The 21,235-nt window shown below is 42.5% G+C and overlaps 1 protein-coding gene across 2 annotated transcripts in view; it reads left to right on the forward strand.

Moving 5' to 3' along the window:
- Positions 1-21,235, forward strand: part of LOC119161987 (nose resistant to fluoxetine protein 6) — an 88,304-nt gene that overhangs the window by 61,071 nt on the left and 5,998 nt on the right. For both annotated transcript variants that reach the window (XM_075879853.1, XM_075879852.1), the window contains 2 exons: positions 8,012-8,132; positions 17,047-17,236. In XM_075879853.1, the coding sequence (XP_075735968.1) occupies positions 8,012-8,132; positions 17,047-17,236 (311 nt within the window). The remainder of the gene's footprint in view (positions 1-8,011; positions 8,133-17,046; positions 17,237-21,235) is intronic.

Consider the following 21,235-nt stretch of genomic DNA (forward strand, 5'->3'; position numbering starts at 1 on the left):
CTGGCACACCGCGAGTGATTAGCAGTACTTACTAACCACACATATGCGCAGTAAAACGTACTGAATTTGTTTATTCACACTTTAGAGACGATTAACAAAAATAACAGCGTTTCAAGCGCGTGCCAGTGAATTTCAGCACACTGTAAGACTCATAGAAATTTTAATATCTGCGTTTCCCGGTTTGGATTTGTGTAGGGAAATAAGTGAATACTACCTTATTAATAAGTCACCTTCAAACACAAATTCGAACAGATATTGCATTTTACTTATATTAATATTCATGTTTTTCTCTATGACTAGTGCACATGGGGGATGCTGTCGTAAGATTAACGTACGGTACGGCTACAGAGAAGTATTCTGAGCTTAGTCGTAGAATGTGAATAAGAATGACTGAAAATATGTACAAGGGCGTTAAAAATTGGCAGATCCCACGTACAGTGGGAATGATAGGCGAAGCACGAATGAGGAAGGTTGATATGTCGCTTTAAAATCAGCACAACGTTACGATGTGGACGTAAAATATGCCGTGCATGACTTCTATGTCATGATTATTATGTTTGAACGTGTGATTTACCTTCGTCGTCTACTCACGTCCCGTGATGCTAAATTTGGTATATGTTGAATTGGCGAAACAGCCGCGAGTGCGCTATGAGTGTAGTATGTAGTCATCTTTTACATGAAAAGCATGCCATGATTATTGTGTTTGCACTAGTCATTTACCTCCGTCGTTCATTCACGTCACGTAATACCAAATTTGATATATGCCCCGCTGTGGTGGTCTTGTTGTTAAAGTACTCGGCTGCTCACCCGCAGATCGCTTGATCGAATCCTGGCTGTGACGGCTGCATTTTTGATGCAAGCCAAAATGCTGTATGTGTATTTGCTCGGATTTGGGTGTACGTTGAAAACCCCCAGGGGATCGAAATTTTCAGTGCCCTCCACTACAACTTCTTTCATATTATTAGGGTGATTTTGGGACGGTAAACCGCATATAATAATCAATTGAATTTGGTATATGTGAAGCTAGCAAAGCGGCTGTGAGCACATCATGAGCGTGGCTCCTAGTCATGTTATTACATGACACGCATCTAATTATTATCATGTTTCATGCTTACATACCTACGCCATTCATTCAAGTCCTGTAATTCCAAATTTGGTATATGTGAAGCTAGCGAAACGGCTGAGAGCGCATCATGAGCTTGGATAGTAGTCATGTTGTTACATGACACGCATCTAATTATTATCATGTTTGCACTAGCTTTCATACCTACGACATTCATTCACGTCCTGTAATTCCAAATTTGGTATATGTGAAGCTTGCGAAACGGCCGAGAGCGCATCATGAGCTTGGATTGTAGTCATGTTGTTAAACGACAAGCATCTCATGGTTATCATGTTAGCCCTAGTCACATGCCCTCCTCATCCAGTCACGTCACTTAATACCAAACAAAGTATATGCGAAGCTAGCGAAACTGGTGCAAGTGCATTATTAATGTGGCATGTGGTCATGTTCTTAGTAGACACGCATCTCATGATTATCATGTTTGCACCAGTCATATACCTTCGTTATCCATTCACGTCCCGTAATATCAAATTTAGTGCATACGCAGCTAGTGACACAACTGCAAGGTGCACCATGAGCGTGGCGTTTATTCATGACTTAGATGACATGTATGTCATGATTTCCACGTTAGAGTCTGCCACTTGTGTTCGCCATGCAGTCATGCCATGCCATACCCGTTTTGCAACATGTCATGTGAATGAAACCACTGAAAAAGCAGCAGGGCCTTGAAATGTAATTCATGACATTCATGAAACATGTCATTGTTTTTGTGCTATGAGTAGTTTCTTATGCTCTTCCTGTAGTCATGCTATGTCATACAAACTTTGGCATCGATACCATCATTGAAACAGCCAGGAGAGCTAAAGGTCATGCCGGCTAGATAGATAGATAGATAGATAGATAAATAGATAGATAGATAGATAGATAGATCGATAGATAGATAGATAGATAGATAGATAGATAGATAGATAGATAGATAGATAGATAGATAGATAGATAGATAGATAGATAGATAGATAGATAGATAGATAGATAGATAGATAGATAGATAGATAGATAGATAGATAGATAGATAGATAGATAGATACGCTAAAGATCACCGCCGCTTGCTAAGAAATGCTTTGCATTTAAAAAAATTAACTAAGTTGTGCAGCATACGCTTCAGAAGCGCGATGTTTCCTAACCAGAAATGACTAACCGCTTAGCGAGTCAGTGAAAATGCAGTCATTATGATCGGTTGCTCTGATAATCTTTTTTTTTTGCTACTGTAAACGTGTCGAACGCACGTTCTGATCTCACGAATCACAAAACAGACACATTAAACGCGGGAGCTACAGTCCTGTTATTTTGAGATAGCACGGGCACACTAAAATCGGTGCTTCTGAACAAGAAAATTTAACATCATTTGCGACATGAACAATTATAAGTCAACTCAGCGTCTTCTAGTGTAGTGTAGTGGCTGGCGTGTCGGGCTCGCAATCCGCAGGGTATTCTGTAGTGCGGTGAAAAGTTCGAGTCCCACTCGGCCGTCATTTCTTATTTCATAATTTTTTTCCCTTTACTTTGTCATAGTGGCTCGTATTCCATCACCGTTACGATGCGCGCGCGACGAAATACGTCAAAAATAACCAAGGGGCCCTAAAGCTTCATTTTCGGGAGTTGAACGCTATAGCGAAATTCTGTTCCTTGCGCGCATACTTAGTGCATGAAACCTTTTCGAATTGGCTATGCTCCCTCTATACGAGTCAAGTGGTTAAGGTACTCGGCTGCTGACCCGCAGGTCGCGAGATCGAATCCTGGCTGCGACGGCTGCATTTCTGATGAAGGCGAAAATGATGAAGGCCCGTGTGCTCAGATTTGGGTGCACGCCAAAGAACCCGAGGTGATCCGAAATTTTTGTAGCCCTCCCCGTCGGCGTCTCTTGAAAATCATATGGAGGTTATGGGACGTTAAACCCCACATAGCAATCTATCAATCTTTGACCCACTCTAGAAGAATCACTGCACTCAGCCTCAACAAGAGGTGGTTTACTCGGAAAATGGAGCAAATTAAGCGTCTAAAAAGTACTCTCCCGAAGAAAGTGCTTAGCACTCTCTTAGTTTTTAGACTCTTGCTTGACAGTGGTACAGGAAAAGCGGCGCGCAATGCGCTTGCGCCGCTACGATTGGGTGTGTGGTGGGAGCGAATCCAAGAGCACTTCACAGAGTGCAGCCATGCTCAATTATGTTAATTCAGAGTGGACTACACTGTACGTGCGAGAGCGGGAACATCTGTGCACACTGACCCGGTGGTTGGCACTGCAGACGCTTTTTAGCTTGTCCGAACTTACATTACATGCAACTTGCGATAAACCACTGAACCAAAAGGCGTCATCGCGTTACGCAGGCAGTGGAAAGTAAGACGTTTGCATGTTTCTCTAACAACTCTTTTTTTTATGGCTTCACGGGCTGTTTTATTCTCACTCTATAGACTACAAGTAACGAAAAGCTTCGAGCTCTTTGACGCCCTCTTTCAACGCAGTCCTTATTTCAAAACAGCGTTAAACATTATCCCCATCAGATTCTTCGAAGAGTGTTTCGTAAGCATGTAATAGCAAAAGGATAACATAGGTTAGATGCAAAAGCATCATCGCGTTACGCAAGCAGTGTAAAGGTGAGCGTGTGCATGTTTCGCTAACAACTCTTTTTGTTGTTGTTATCACGGGCAGCTTTATTGTCACTCTATAGACTAGAAGTATACGAAAAACTTCGAGCTCTTTGACACCCTCTTTCAACGCAGTCCTTTTTTCCAGTCAGCGTTTGACATGATCCCCATCAAATTCTTTGAAGAGTGTTTCGTGAGCATGTGCAAGCGAAAGGATGAAATAAAGTTTGATGCAAAGGCATCTTGTTACTCGGAAAGCAGCTTCCTTCTGGAGGGTTCAATGCGTGTTTGCCTACACACATGCGACTGATTGTTTTTATGTGAAAATGAGCAAGTCTCAATGCAACGCAAACTGGTATTTTAGTAATGAAACTCGGTGCACTATGTTTTGAATCATTTAACGGAATCAGCAAGCAAGTTGATGCTTCAATCGTTCATGCAGAGTGCAGCAACAGTTGTATTAACAAAGAACATTTGCCAGCCTACTTGTATAGCGCAAGCAGTGAGTGGTTCTGTTTCTCTGACACCAGCATATTTAACTCCATAATTTCCAAATGCTGTTGAAACACTCAAAAAACAAAGCACCAATAAACAAGTCAATATTTATTTCAACTACTCATTCAGCCGCTGAGACAGTTATCTGACGACCGAGTAAACTTGTAAAGTGTGATAAATAATTAGAACCCCGGCACTTCAGTAACTATACCCATGACTGGATATTAGCAGTAAGGCTGGCATTGCAGAATGAGGGCGTCGACGCAGCATATACGTACAAACATACTTGAAGAATTCTCTACCGAATTCACAGCCGCCACAGACCGCAAAAGAGAAAGAGACCAAATCCCAATAAGAAAATGTGTTAGACAAAAAAAAATACGATTCTCCTAGTGCTGATCCTCCAGTTTTTACGGAGATTTTCAAGACCCTACATTAGGATGTTTACCTATGAAGTAACGCACAGAGAGATTGTCGACACAGCATATACGTACCAACATACTAAAAAAAATCTATAACAAATTGACAGCCACCACAATTTCCAAAACAGAAAGAGTCAGAATCACCCCCAAAAAAGCGTGTTAGACAAACAGACAAGATTCCTCTAGTGCTAATCACTGATTTTTTACAGAGGTTTTTAAGGCCATACATTGGAATGTTTACGTATATAAATCAGTGCACAAAAAGAAGCACAGAAGCAATGAAAAGGACACCGCTGCAGTCGCAACTAGATTGTTTCGCAGAAAAAAAACTTGGTTAATATACAACATAATAGAGTACAAGTGTCGCATTGACGATCAGGTTACAGCATATTTTCCAAAATAAAAAAATTGCAATCGCTTAAACCGACCATTGCTGCATGGGCTATTACAGTTCTCTTATTGTTTTGCGATGTGGAATAGCTAGTTAAATTCGCTCATCATGCACCGGATCTCTGTGACTGGAAAGTATTTTAGTCTAAGACAACAGCGGATCGCAGTCACACTCTAAGCAATGCCGCCTAATGTAAGAGTAAGAATTACTTGCTAACGCTCTCTCCAGCTCTGAAAGCCTCGTATTTACGCACCGGTCAGTTTGGCTTATGTAAATCTTTCTACATGACAAAGGCAAACAATATGCAAGCACAGCTGTACAAACTACATACGTGGAGACATGCTTAACAGAGCACCGAAATCTATCATTTGTGCCGATAGTTTTCGATCTAGCCTGGCACGAACTTTTCTGAGTTTGCTAAGCGCAGAAAAAAAACATCATGTAGGCTGTATCCTCTGCCCGCATTTTTTTTATATTACCTAATATAATGTGTGAATATGGTTTCGAGACAAAATTCTTGTTGTTTGCTTAAGAAACCTTATCTTTTGGAGGCTGCTTTATAGACAAACCCCTGCGCAAATATTTAACCAACTTCTGCGCAGATCTGCATCTGCGCAGATTATGCTCTTCGTAACCAGCACTTATAATCTAGCAACAATTCTATTGAAACTAGCCTTAATTTGGTCGGGACAAGACTTGTCTTTATTGTGTAAGCCGGGCTACGTTTGCTTGCTATATAGTCCACGATCAGAAAAACCCCTGCCTAACTACTCTTCCGTGCATTCAAAGACCGCAAAAGAACAGCATAGCGTACTTAGTCTCCACGTTGCCTTGGCGAAATCTGGTCCCGGCAAAATAGAGGATAGTTGACAAGCGCTGGTTACGAAAAAACATGTTCTGCGCAGATCTGCGCAGAAGTTCGTTTAACATGTGCGCAGAGATTTATCTATAAATCAGTCTCAAAAAGATAGGGTTTCCAAAAAAAAATAACAAGAAATGTGTCTCGTTATCTTTTGCACAAAAAATATCACATAATCGAAAGAATATATGGAGTAGATACGGTCTACGTGTTGGTTTTTCTGCGCCAAACAAACTCGGAAAAGTTTGTGCCACCCTGGATCGAAAGCTATTGGCAAAAGAGGATAGATTTCTATGCTACGTTAGGTATGTTTTAACGTTTGTAGAGTGTAGAACTGACGTTGTATATTGTGTGCCCTTGCCATGTGGAAATTTGTACATTGGACAAACTGGCCGGTGCGTGAATGCAAGGTTTTCAGCGCACAAGAGAGCGTTATAAAGCAATGCTTATTCTCACATTAGGCGGCATTGATTAAAGTGTGACTGCACTCCACTATTTTCTGAGAGTAACATAGATTCCAGTCACAGAGATCAGGTGAACACGGAAATTATTGACGCAATCCGCATCGCAAAAAAAAGGATATTTGTATTAGCCAAGCATCGTTTGGATTAAGCGATTGCGAATTTTTCATTTTAAAAAATATGCTGTACCTGATCGACATTGCAACACGTGGTACACTATCATGTTGTATATTAACCGCGTTCTTATTCTGTGAAAAAAAAAACTAGTTGCGAGTGAAGCGGTATCTCTTTAGTTCTCTTTGTGCATGTCGCTGTGTGCTGCTCCATAAGTAAACATGACTTCTCACCAGCTAACCAAACTTTCAATGTGACTTAGCCTACATTGGGAAGAGGTGTGGATAAGAGTATTTTATATTGACCTGGCATTCGCTGATAACACTACGTTGATGAGTACTTGAGATGACGAATTACAACTTGATAATAAAGAATTACACAAGGAAAGCAGAATAGCAGATTTGGAAATTTATATGCATTGGAAATAACTTAAGTTGATAGGCTAAAGTAATATGCAGCAGTCACGGGAGAGATCAGCGCTTTTTGGTAGGTAGCGATACAGTGCAAGTAATAGAGGAATGCTTAGGGCAGGTCGCAACTGCGGAATAAACTTGAGTGCCAAAGAGCGAGGCACAATAAAAAAAAGAAGACTACACGAGTGCTCTCATCAAATGAATATTTGTAGCAAAAGAGTCATCAATAGACAAAGTTCTTAAACACTTCAGAAGGTACCAGCTATGGTACAGGGACTTGCACTAGCGTACTGCACTAGTCGAACTTGTTTAGGCAAGCAGTAAAAGCCATACTAACAATCAGAAAATCATGCTCATGTGCTGTTTAAAAACCACGCGTGAAATTAGCAGATAAATATTATTGCCAGTGATACATTCTGAAGCAACTTTATTTATAAAGATTCTTAGAAGCCAGTGTAAAAAAAATCTAATCACAGTGAAGAAAATAAAGGGTTTCGCTGCGTATCTACGAACAAAAGCTTGGAAATTTCATGATATACTGTACTGAACTTAATTAAAATAGAAACTCGTAGCATTAAAGTGCGTATATTTGTGGAGAGATGCTAGAATGACTTAAAAACTTTTGGCTTGTTTGGAATAGCTATCAAAATGAACGAAGCACAACAAAAACATTTTCTGTTTTTTATTACTCACTCACACGTTTTTACATTTTAAAGCATGCTAAACACAGCGATGAAATTCATAATTGCACGTCTCGCTACACAAGCACGCACAGAAATACGAACTCGGTGGCACGCACAGTGTCCATGCAACGCTTACGGCACCGGTATTTGACAGCCAACAATTTGTCATGAATAAATATTACCCAAGCTGCAGACGTCTCAGTTGGAAAATACAACATGAGTTAAGCTATGTGGCGCATTTTACCCGCTACACAATCACACAGACAAACTCGAAATGAAATTTCATTTGAAAATACAACATGAATTATGCTATGTGGTCCATTTTACCCGCATTACAATCACACAGACAAGCGCGAAACGAGATTTCACCATCAATGCGTATATTGTCGCTTGTTATGTGCACTCGGTAGACATTATGCTATCACCCTTACTCCTATCTCTTTCATACTTTGCTTGCTTATTTATAGGGTGTTCTTGGAAACGACCTACCGATATTACTTCTACCCTTTCTACCACGCCATTTGCTACTTCATGGGCTGCATCGCCTTCCTCTCCTTAAGTTGGTTCAAGAGCAAGAAAATGTCTCAAGTAAGTATGTGACGGAAAAAGCGACTGTTGCGAAAATTATAATATTATATGGTGTCATTTACCTGCTTTGTGCCAACTTGAAATCTTTTCGAACGTGATATATCACTTGAAGCTTTTCTTGTAATACAGCTTGATCATCAGGTCTGAAGAGTTGTTTTTGAGCCTCATATATTCCTATCTAAAAACAAAACAGCATTTGCATGCAGTGTCTCCCAGTGCGCTGGGTTACACTAGAAACGTTGCACAATGTGTCCCCGTGTACTAAAGTGCTGGGAGCCACTGGGACCCACAGTACAGTATGGCCAGTGCCCCCAGTGCAATGAAACGCACTGGGTCACACTGTGCAGCGTATCCCAGTGTCTTAAAGTGCACTGGGAGGCACTGGTCATGCTGTGCAGTCTCTACCACACACTGGGAACGTTCGCGGCACATTGGAAAAAAAGTAGGCATGATCGGCACACTTTCTGTAAGACTTCATATTGAATTACGAGATGTAGAGCATGAAATTCATCGAATATGAAGGTATTCTCTTTTGTGTGCTACACATATATGCCTTTACTTTTAGTTATGAAATGGACGACGAAGTGACTTGGTGATAGAAAACGTCTGTCACTACTAGCCGTTTTTTGTTATATTTTCCCCCATACCTGTGACGCTCTCCGCGTCCCGCCTTGTGGCGATGGTAACGGCGACTTTTACAGGCCCACGTGGTCATATGTCGGCGCCCTGAAGCTCTTCTGTGGTTCAAGGTTTATGGTACAACCGCAGCGGCGGATCAAGAGATGCTTCTTCTCTCGTGCCCACAGATGAAGAGCCGACTGCCAACCCGTCTGGCTACAGCTAAACATTCGTAAGCTCCGCAAGGAAACGAGGCTCTTGGTGCAGCACCAGTGAAGACACAGATATCTACTCAGTCGATGGCGACGACTCATCGGATGACAGCTTCGTGTATGTGAGGAGTCGGAAAGTCAAAAGGAGGCTCATGAAGGTGACATCACCCGCAAGCACGTCAACCGTGAAGGCAAGGAGTAAACGCTGGCCGCATACCATCCTCTTCATGCCCGTGGATCCTTCCGTCAGCTTTCGAATATTTAACGACAATCAGTAAGTGTGCTTAACTGTTAAAAGGGAAAGCTTACATTCGCTCTTCTATGTGTGTATATATCTCCATCAAGTAGATTGGACACCAACAAACTGAACAGCATGTAAGGGCACATTCGAGTCGATGTTTTATCACCGGGGACTTCAATGCACGTCATTCCATCTGGGGAAGCTCAAGGGTCAATTCAATGGGATGACGTCTAGCGTCATTGGTTCCAGCCATGGTCTCCTTCTTCTGAATGACGCAAGTCCTACGTTTTTGCGAAGCACCACATATAGCAGCTCTCTTGATTTGTCTTTTGTTTCACGCCGATTCGCTACACGAGTAAATTGGTTTTTGTACATTCAAACACACAGAAGTGACCACAACCACACTTACCTGAAAATCAAAGGTATTTCGAACTCATCTACAATGACACGAAGAAGAGATAGGACTATGTTCAAAACTAAACTTGAAGATGCTTGTGAGGAAGGCATATTCCATGGTCTTCGGCAAGCTATTAAAGAAACTTCACATGCGACCATGCGCACAATATTATGGTCTCCGAAGTACTCTGAATTTTACCTCTAGCCAGAGACTTCGTGCGATCCGCCGTGGTGCCGAAAGAAGATACCGACGTGCCGATTCCACAGATGATCTATGAACAGCTCAGCGCATCCAAAAGAAGATACAACAGCTCCTCGACATATTAGACACCCAATGATGTAGGAAATTCTGTGCGTCGCTAGATCCTCATAAACCACTGTCCTAGACATAGAGAACTGTGCGAGGCCTCTGTTCTGTCCCAGAGAAGCACTTTCCTTTCAAAGTCCCTGCACTTTAAATTAATTTTCAAAGCCCCTGCACTGACAATAAATTGTGCTATAGAAGAAAATTTCTGCGTTATAATTGTGGGCCAGACAACGTACACAAGCCTGCATACAGTAAACCAAATACCTAACTCACGGGACCAGCGCATAGATCTACTATTTACATCACGGAAGCTTGATGTGGTGCTCGTCCTATGGTATAGGTCATCGTAGACTGGCCCAGACAACATTTCTTACCGGATGCTGTGCCATCTTAGTGGACGGGCACGAGAAGCACTCCTTAACATCTTCAACGAATCCTGGCAATCCGGCGTTGTTCCGCAAGATTGAAAGATAAGCCGCTTTGTACCACTTCTTAAGCCTAGCAAAGCTTCCTGAACATTACCTCTTACCGACCGATCACACTTTCAAGTTGTGTTGGAAAGGTAATAAAGAGAATTATCTTGGCCTGGCTTGAATGGTGCCTTGAATAATATCTGAACGCCATGGCTGGTTTACGCCATCACCGATGTTTCATCGACAGTGTTATAGATCTTGTCATGTATGTCCAACATCAAAAGACATGTAAACGATTATCTGCAGTCACGTTCCTTAATGTAAAAGGAGCATACGACAACGTTCTCCATGACGCCGTCCTCGAAGCCATTGAGTCAGTGGGCCTAGGTGGACAACTGTGTTATTGGACACGCTGTTGCTTACAAGAGCGTACCTTATTTGTGAACACTAATGATGGTCCATCCTCCCAACACCTGACACATTGTAAAGTTGCACAAGGTGGCGTCTTGAGTCCAAACCCCTTCAAGCTCGTTCTCATTTGTTGTGGAGCGACTCCGAGTGTGGTAAAGCTATCTATGTACGCTGACGACCTCTGCGTCGGGGCATCTGGCGTGACAAGACCTCAGGTTCGTGAAAGGCTTCAGAAAGATACGACGTTGGTATGAGTGTACTTCAATGGTTGAGTCATGGGGTTTAACGTCCCAAAACCACCATATAATTATGAGAGACGCCAGTGTACCTCAATGAACAGGGTCTGAAAATCTCGCCAGCAAAATGCGCGATGATTGCTTTTAGTCGAAAACCAATGACAACATGCGCTATATCTATTGATGGCCAGGTCATACCATATGCCCGGACGCACAGATTTCTAGGCGTATTCATTGATAAAGACCTCTGCTGGGGCCCAGTTGAAAAAGAGACTTACAGACATTGCCAACATATTCAAGTATCTTGGAAGAAAAACCTGGGGGACTTCAGTACATGCAATGATGCAATTGTTCGAGATGCTTTTTCTCAGCTATTTGCACTACAGCTTGCCTGTGTTGACAAATACCAGCAGAACCAGCATTCGCACTCTCGAAAGCATCCTGGCTATGGCTCTGCGAGTGTGTCTGGGGCTAGCGCGATGTTCATCAACAGCCAAGACAATCGCGATTGCAAGTGGCTACCCGCTCAAGCCGCATATTGTAATAAAAGTGCTCAGAGCACACGTCAGGCATTTTACTCGCACCGCTACTCATCATCCAGCCTCACTGCCCGAAGAACGACCTCGTGCCTCATTTTGCCAGACAGTCTTGTATTATCGCACACGCATACCCACAGAATATACAACTATGTCCAGGATTGCAACTCCCCCATGGTGTATGGCTCATCCACATGTTGAACTCAATGTTCCAGGCATACGGTCAAAAGCACGGCTCTCATTTCCTGCGCTAAAGCAGCTTTCTCTTCTTTTGTTGTATGAGAAGTATAGTGAGCATAACCATCTTTACACTGACGCTTCAACTAAAGTGGATGGGTCGGCTCGGTGATCTTTCCTGCAACACCGACAACGAAAATTTAGTTATCCCACAAGACGGCAGTGACAGCTGCAGAACTTGCAGCTCTACGTAGCGCAGCTAACGTCATTAAACACCAAAATGCCAAAAAATGAAGTGTTTTCACAAACTTCAAGGCAGCCCTAGAGTGTTTCGAATTCGCCTTACGCAGGGGACCTCATTAACAACTAGTGCTGGAAATTTCAGAGCTGCCTCACCACATCTTCGATCAAGGACAGGAAATCACGTTTCAGTGGCTTCCAAGGCAGTGCGGCATATTAGGCAACGAACATGCCGATGCTGCTGCTCAGTCAGCATACGGACATGATCAAGAAAAATCTATCCCATTTCCAAGGATCTACGGTGCAATAAAAATTAAAAAATCGCTAATGAACAAGTAAAATCCCTGTGGAACGCTGAGTGCTTTCGGCACATGCAACTGCATAGGCTAGACACGTCTCGTCGACTTTGGCTTCCGTCCGGGCTCTCTCGACTTGAGACAGCGGTGCTTTGTCGTCTGTGGCTTGGTGCCACTTTCACCAAAGTTTTCGCCTTCCGAATCGGTATGGAAGACAGTGCTGCTTGCGATCATGGCGGCAGTGATGAAACTATAGAGTACGTTCTTTGTCACTGCCCTCGTTACAGCGTGCAAAGACGGCAGTTAGCTGATGCGTTAGCTCATCTTGACAACAGAGCTTTGTCAGTTCAATTAGTGCTTGAAAAGCGACAAGATCTATCTTCGCACAGAAAATCAGTGAAGGCCGTATTGAACTTTTTGCGTGGTAGCGGCCTATGTATTAGCTATAGCCCCCAGCTCACCTTTTTTTTTTTCTTTTTCGCGCGTCTATTTCGCTCATCCCTTTATTTCCCATCTTTTTCCCCATTCCCCTTTAGTCCAGGGTAGCTAACCAGCTGCTACAATGTTTGGTTAAATTCCATGCCTTTCCCTCATTTTATTATCTCTCTCTTCCTCTCTCTCTAGGCAGTGGATGTGCGGGTACGCTGAAGCAATTATCTGTTGAGGGCGCGGGTCAGGGGGGCCGCCAGGATTTTGCGGGAGGGCACCAACGACAATTGTGTTACTGTAGAAAGCATGGAGACACATAAGTTATATGTTGTGTTTTAACTTGGCCCCGCCGTGGTGGTCTAGTGGCTAAGGTACTCGGCTGCTGACCCGCAGGTCGCGGGTTCATATCCCGGCTGCGGCGGCTGCATTTCCGATGGAGGCGGAAATGTCGAGGCCCGTGTGCTCAGATTTGGGTGCACGTTAAAGAACCCCAGGTGGTCAAAATTTCCGGAGCCCTCCACTACGGCGTCTCTCATAATCATATGGTGGTTTTGGGACGTTAAACCCCACAAATCAATCAATCAATGTGTTTTAACTTGCGTACTTTTGGGGGGGATGCAAAGGGAAAGGGACAGACGAGAATTCTGGGAAGAAAAGCTTCAGCCTACCCTTGCCCCACCCCACTGGCACGGGTGTGCTTTCGTTGAAGCATGATCGAGTTTCGTCAATGTATACATAAATGGCATCAATATAACTTATAACTCGCAACACAGTATGACAGTCTTTAATCAAGACTTCTCTAGCAGTAAGTCGTTCCTGCTCATACCGCCTAAAGCAGAGTCCCCGGCAGCAGTTAGCCGCTGCAATTTCCAATCTCGGAGTTATTAGCTTCTGATTACTGTAGTCGAAGTGAAAATATGACCACTCATGGGACAGCTATGATCTAAACTACATAAACTACAATTGAATGGTTATAAGACTCTTTCCAACTAAATATTTATGATTTTCACTGCGGCCGTGACACACGAAGTACGGCCCTAAGCCTAATGGCCGTTTCGGCTGGAGTGAACTGCTGCGGCTGTCGTACCTAAAACGTAAACGAGGAGGACAGGAAATACTTCCAAACGAGTGCCTAAATATACAGTGTTCAGTGAGCAATACAGGTGCACGCCGTTTTCTACATAGGTAGGACTGACTGCTTAGCGAGTCATCGCAATTTCCGTAACACATCTGTGGTTACGCTAACAAGTTTTCCGGGAAAATGTGCCAGATGGATGTGATCGAAAGCAGCCCGAAAGAAATAAGGTAAAAATCACCTGTTAGGCGGGCGCGAGCACAGAGGAACGACACTCTCTGTTTCTAAGGGACAAAACGAATATATTGAATACCTGAATTAGTTTTAAGATCAAGAAAAATACATCAGTTCTCGTCTTTGAGGCGTGGTGCAGTGGGCAGCGTGTCAGACTCGGGATTTGTGATGCGTTGAGTACTGGGTTCGACTCCGGCTCACTTACTTTTTTTTTATTGCGATAACAATCATATTGACGCTCCCGGCTGCAGAATTTTCCCAGCGGCATCGACGTCGTCATTACCTTGAATTACTGTATATATATATATATATATATATATATATATATATATATATATATATATATATATATATATATGAAGACGCAATAAAGAAAAAATCTTGAAAAAAAACTGCAGCGCGTGGTGGAATTGAACGTGAAACCACGGAGCCACGATTGTCACGAGTTTACCACTGAGCCACGCAGAAGCACGCCTTTCATACGACAAGTTATTTATATCTACCACTTACCGCTGTTAATGGGCATCTCGAGAGAAAGGGAACTACAGTGTTTGCAGCATAACCATTAAGATTGCACGGTGGGTGCGTGGTGGCGCGTGGTCTCTTCTCCTGTGCGTACTTTGCCCCGCAGAAAGGAGAAGGTGGACATTCACTCGAACCTCCTTATCTCGCAGAGGGGAGGATTGTACGTCTTGGCTGGCCTGTGGCTTACATGAGAATGATTATGTTGTAGCTACTAGGCGCACAAAGGTCACCACAATCGTCGCAAAGTCTTCGTTTGTGAAAAGAGCGCACTTTTCAGACACAGCGAAGTAACAACTGAGAGGCTTATTCGCGTTCATCTGTACCTGTGAGTACGTTTAGTGCGTCATTTGTGCGTGAGAAACGCAGGGCATGTTTCAATCAGCTTACTATTTTGTGCGTGACCTCCCTATTTGTTGCTATCGCGTACATTGGTTCGCTTTTGTGGCAAATCTGTGACCTTTTCATTTTTTTCTTTTTCTTTTTTTGCTGCGCTCGTGTTTTTGCCTTAGGTACGATGTGCACATGGCTAAAATTTTCAAAAAAAAATTTTAAAATCCAAATTTTGGCTGATAATGGGTGTCTCAGTGTGCAGCACGCCCGTGTGTCTAGTGCAGCGTGCCAGTTTCCCAGTGTCTCTCGCCACACTGGACCAGTAATCAGGTATGGCGCTGGGACAGTGCTACTGTATTTTGCGATAGGGATGCTTACAGCGTCCAGTTTATTTCGCTCGAATGGTTAGCGCAAAAGTGAAAGGATACACCAAACAATAAGAACAATGTTTACTTGACGTTTCAGCACCTCTTTCAGGAGCCTTCTTCCAATATAAGGCTTAAGAATGGCACGCGCTATTTAAGTGAGCCTAAATATGTGACATAAGCAATGAGAGTGCATTGTCGGAAGCGCCTCATCACTCATGTTTCGTGTATGTGCAGTAGTCCATGTATGCTGGGATACCAGTGAGAGTTTTCTCTTTCCCAAGCCACACAGGTTGCTGCCAAAGTGTGGGTTTCATCCTAATATACCATTTTTGAAGAGGCTGCGCACAGAGGGGTATAAAACACCCAAATATAAAACACGCAAACACATGCGCTGTACTCCGACTGATGATTTATTTTCATACGACCCGGCCTATCTATTGTTACGTTTAGTAATGTATTTATTACGCTGTGGCGTACTGGTAGACTTCAAGGGGTCGTGCATCGGAGGCCTATCTCGCTAGCTGAACGTCCTCTTCTCTAATCAGCCTGTTCCCCGCTACCCACCGGCTCATACACAAATCACATATGCAGTAACACTATGTATGAGAACACTGTGCGCTGCTTCTTCAAAAATTATGCTTCACCACCTAGCCCTTCAGTACATGTTAAGAATGGTAGTAAGGCACATGATTCAGACCACGACATGTCGAAATACCATTCTTAATATTTTTGTTTCAATAAGAAGAGGTTGTTCAATGAGCACAACAATAGGCATCACGGTTATTAAATAGAACTTGCAGCTGAGTACCTTTCACACATCAACTTCTACATAGTTTAGTAGTTTTTTTAGGCGCTCCAAATAATAGGCATATTTTAAACGGCAGTTCATTCAATGTAGCCAATGTCTACTTGGAAGTGAATTATAAGTGCGTAATAATTGCTGCAGATGAGATGCAGAAACAATAAATTGTCCAAATAAAATGAACAGGAAAGAAAACATTACAGCGTGAAAGAAGTAGACACGAACCCGAAAAGTACTGCTCTGAGCCCCAATAGTGCTGTGACATGTTCGTAAGCAACAGCACCTAATAGTCTGAGCACAAACTCTTAGAAAATCAGATAACTGAGGTGTGACCAGTTTCCTCCAAATATGCTCAATTACAATAAAGTTTTCATTCTCGAATATACTCGCTGTACTATTATCGTTACCCGTTGCAGCCACTTACCAATAGGCTCCTGTGCCATTGCTCACTTACGACAGCCGTCAATACTGCTACGAGAGCGTGTCCTTACTGATAATTAAGTCGGTATTGCGAGGCTGAGAATGAATATATGCGACATCAAGGTATTTGGTTTTACCGGCCTTTCTGCTGCTTGCAAATGAACAATTCTTGTTTGCTGTCACGAGCACAGCTAAGGTCTCAGTACCCGTGTGTTTTTTGCAATACTTCCTCTCTTACCGCCCGGTAAAATACTGCCTGGTGAAATAAACGAATGGTCGACCTTAATTCTTGTTTTTGTGATGCCGCGCGGCTCGGAGGTGAATGACGCAGAAAAATTGAAGGGCGATAAGCGACATGCTATCCGGCACTATTTTATGCGCAGAAAATACTTCGCAGGAACCTATGGGCATTGCTCCAGGAGGAGACTATAAAAGCGTAAGATGTCACCCTTCCCCTTGGGTATCACTTACACTGTGAAAGGTAGCAGTCTCAATGTCTCTTCACAGTTACTCGTTGTTATGCCAATCTCAGAAGAATAAGCTTTTCAGTAAGAGGTGTATTTACGTGCTACGCATATATGCATGTTCCAGAAAGACCCATTACGGGCTTGAGGCCTTCCAGCGGTTTTAAGATTTGCTTATTTGCAGTTGTTCCAAGCTATCGGCTGGTGCATCGCAATCAGCAGCGCAGTGTGCTGCATCACAATGAAGCTTGCATGGTACAAAGAGCCTGAACCAACTACTCTATTTGGAAAGCTCTCCACCGCATTTTTTGACCGGATACTGTGGTGCATCTTCCTATTGTGGGTGACCATGGCCTGCGCTACCGGAAAGGGAGGTGAGATCTCTATTTTATGCTAAAATTGAATCAATAGTTGAGTGTTCGAAAATCATAGTCATTCTTCAGGACAAGCACCCAACCACATTGAGCTGACCGCAATAACCCAGTAGCTGTAACGCTGCGCTGTTGAGCTAAATGTCTAAGGTTCGATGCCGGCTGGCACAGCGTCATGTTTATGGTGGCGAAAGAAAAAAGAACTTATATAAAGTGCTGCCTGGAGATACGCATTTACACAATGGGGAATATCGCCTGCAGTGAGGCGTAACAACAATAGATAACTATTGGAGTTAGGTTTAGCTACCCTGTGACTACTAATCATTTATGGGGTGTGGCACACTGAAACATTGCTATGGTCAGGGGTCACACAATGGAGGACATTGGTGTAATTATGACCACATGGGTTTTTTTTTAACTTGCTCCTAAATTTAGACGGAGAAAGAGAAAAGCCCAGTAAAACGAAAGGATGTTAACCAGAAGAAACATTTCCGGTTTGCTACCCTCTACTGGCGAAGGGTAAGAATGTAAGAAAGAGAAGGAGGGTAAAAGGAAATTGGGAAAAAAGAGGCGTTCTTTCCCAGGGAGGCCGGTAGTATGTAACAACAATGCACCTAGTCAGTCAATGTCAAAATTTCTAAATTATCACTTACCTCATATATCATTCATCCTACCGCCTTATATTTGAGATACACATCATTTCCGCCGAATGATAGATTCCATAAATGAAACGAACGCTCTCGTATCAGGCGATTCGGGTAACATTAGATGTCTGCTCCTTGTATCGAATATACCTATCGCTGAAAGAATTGAAGCAGTTTCACGGTCACTCACAGAAAGCAAGAAAATGCATAGCACTTCAGTTTTCTTCTTTTCATTGAAATTAGTTCTGATGCATAATAATTTTCAGCTTAATTCGTCCTACTACCTGAAAACTTTCAGCACTTGTATGGCAACCCCTTTTCTGCCAACACAGGGAAGCATTGGAATGGGGTAGTTAGAATCGGAGCTGTTGGATTCATTTCCATTAGAGCCTTCTATCTACCTCCGATATATAGACAACATATCATATGAGAACTTGTCACAAGCACACAAAACACATTCATTCATCTCGGTAACAAGTTTTACGTTAATACTAAGTTTACCGTGCTCCATTCTGCCGATGAAATTAGTTTTTTAGACGTGACAGTAATAATTGACGCAGAAAAAATAAATACAACGCTTACAGAAAACCAGCAGACAGCCAACAATACCTAGACTTCGGGGCGTATTATACAGGGTTCAAAAGGTTCAATTGAACAGAGCCCTCCTGTGTTAGGGCCTCCAATGGCCAGAAAAAAATGGCCGATTTCATTGTTTTGTTAGAAGAAGTCTAGATCTCCAGCTGAATTTCCCTAATAGTAACATACTATCTATTTCAACAATCAATATAAATGCTTCTGAGAAGTTGCTCGTTGGATAACGGGCATATTATTGCCAGCTCACAGTTCTCCAGTCTGCGGTGAAAACATTTTACTCGCCCAGGACCATGCATCATGTAGAAGGAAGGAGCTTATGCAGTGTATGCACATATAGAGCAGCCTGATAACGATTTTATCAGCTACGGTCTAATACGCAATGAAAGGCGCATTGGTGTGGTTCCTATTTGAAATATTTTTTAATGCGGAAAATCAAATAACCGGTGTAAAGCTGACGCATAGGTACGCTATAGAATGCTTTCACTACAGTGTAAATACACCATGAAATGTTTGGATACAACTCTACGAACCTTCCTAATTATGCAACGACTCTGAATGAGTAATGGTTTGATTTGCTGCTTCCGGCATTGCCGTTCTTTGTTAATTCCTGCTTAGTGGTTATACAGAGCATGCCAATCATCTCGTAGCACGATTTAAAAATAAACAAGCAGCGGTGTTACGTGAAGCCAACCTTGTGCATATTGGTCCCAGTAAGAATAATGAAATAGCGGCTACTAATAATTTGTTAATGACGAGTAATAAATTTGTCTAAGTATATTTGCAAATAAAAAAAGAACTCGCCGACATATCGAAATGGCAATGCGGCAGATGTTTACATTTGGAAATTACATCTGGCTGTGCTACTTTTGACAATGTATTATTTAGTGCTCATTTTTTTTAAGAATATAGAGTAATAACGTGTTTCTGCACTCAAAACCGCTAAATAAGAGGCGCCCTCAAATAATCTCTCTGAAAGCAACCGCTTTGCTTCTTTTTATTATCTGGCTGTGCTACTTTTGACAATGTATTATTTAGTGCTCATTTTTTTATGAATATAGAGTGATAACGTATTTCTGCACTCACAACCGCTAAATACGAGGCGCCCTCAAATAATCTCACTGAAAGCAACCGCTTTGCTTCTTTTTATTAGCGACAGCGACAGCGTTTTGCACATTGGCAAGGGCACGGGTCTGGTGCCAACAACATCTGTTGCAGCCTAACTGTATGTCGCCATCGCCATTCACATTAAGCGGTTATCTGTTTGTGGCCGGATCACTGTTTTTATTAGACCGATTACTGCCTGAGTGCGTTAGATCAAGGCGCTTTGTTTCTTGGAAGTGGAAGTTAGCGTAATCTGTCTTTGTTCTTTCTACATTTACTTCATTGCTATATACTGGCCATCTCAAAGTTATCTTGTTTCAAGGCGCTTCTTTCTGATGCACGCAGCGGTCTAGTCACGTATTATTTTTCGTATTACGTGGGCTTTCTTTATTAACAAGGAACAATGAGCAAGCAAGTAGTACGTTGTTGAAAGTAGCCCAGACAGATGTCGTTTCAATCTGCGCACATCTGCCTTATTGACATTCTGATGATTATATGAGTACTTCTTCAGTACCAAATGTGATTTTACCTGAGTAATTAATCATTTTCAGCGAGAAAATTAGTGGCGGCTACAACAGTACACTGGAAACAATATGCATTAGCTTTGCTTCGAGTAACACCGTTGCTCTTTTCTGAAATTGCGCTGCGCGATAATTGAGACGCCCTGTATACAGAAACTCAAGAGACCATCAATTGGTAAAGTTGTGCACAGGAAATATCTGCAGCATATATCCACTACCTGGCCACCAGCAGACCCTTACCATAGGAATATTTAAAAGCCAACAATTTGTGCAGAAATGAAAATAAGTGTGGTCGTTTTTCGAATGTTACTATAGATGTTTTTGGTAAAATTCTGCATGGATCTCATTTTTATAGCTATATACCATCCTTTACGGACGATTTGGTCCACCCTCTTACCATATTGAAAATGTTTTGTTTTAAACCATCCGTATTACTTGTTCTGATAACTAGGTTTCAATTACAATATGCATTATATCACTATATAGAAATGCTGCTTCGGAAGAGCCAAAATATGTGTCGTATGAAATCAAAAATAGCTAGACGATTGGTAGCATACCTACTGTATATGTGCGAACAGTTTCTGAAAAAGGCCCATCTGTCAACTTCGGCAGTGCTAGCACGCAGGCAACCAAAGCATGTACTATCGAATCAGTGAAGCCGAAGCATATAAAGGAAGCTATTTGTCACAAAGGCGCAGCCTGGGGGAAGATGTCTTCTCTTGAAATAATGGATAACAACCCTACAGGCTAACCGAACGGAAGAAACCCACACGGTTCTTGAACTGGACTTCTAAGCGTCGTATGAATTCATTCTTTTCGTCTTACCTTCTCGCACAGTTTAGTGTGATCCAACGAGCCAGACAATTCCTATTGCTGTCCATGTGTCTTTGTATCCTGATATAGTTAGTTATAACAAGGACAGTAGAAAGATTCAGTATAGCGGAAACAGCAAGCGCAAGGATTTATCGTTAACTTTTGCGTTGAGTGCTCTAAAGGGAGCATGTGCAGAGCGTGTACACAGCCCGTACTTCTACGTACGAATATTTCTGGAATATATCGTTCAACGCTAACGTACAGAAAAGATCCCGTATAGGTAGAAAAAAATGGCGGCTCCTGTTGAAGCGAGAGCCGTCCACTTCGAA

Source organism: Rhipicephalus microplus, chromosome X (genome assembly GCF_043290135.1).
Source record: "Rhipicephalus microplus isolate Deutch F79 chromosome X, USDA_Rmic, whole genome shotgun sequence".
Taxonomy (NCBI): Eukaryota; Metazoa; Arthropoda; class Arachnida; order Ixodida; family Ixodidae; genus Rhipicephalus; species Rhipicephalus microplus.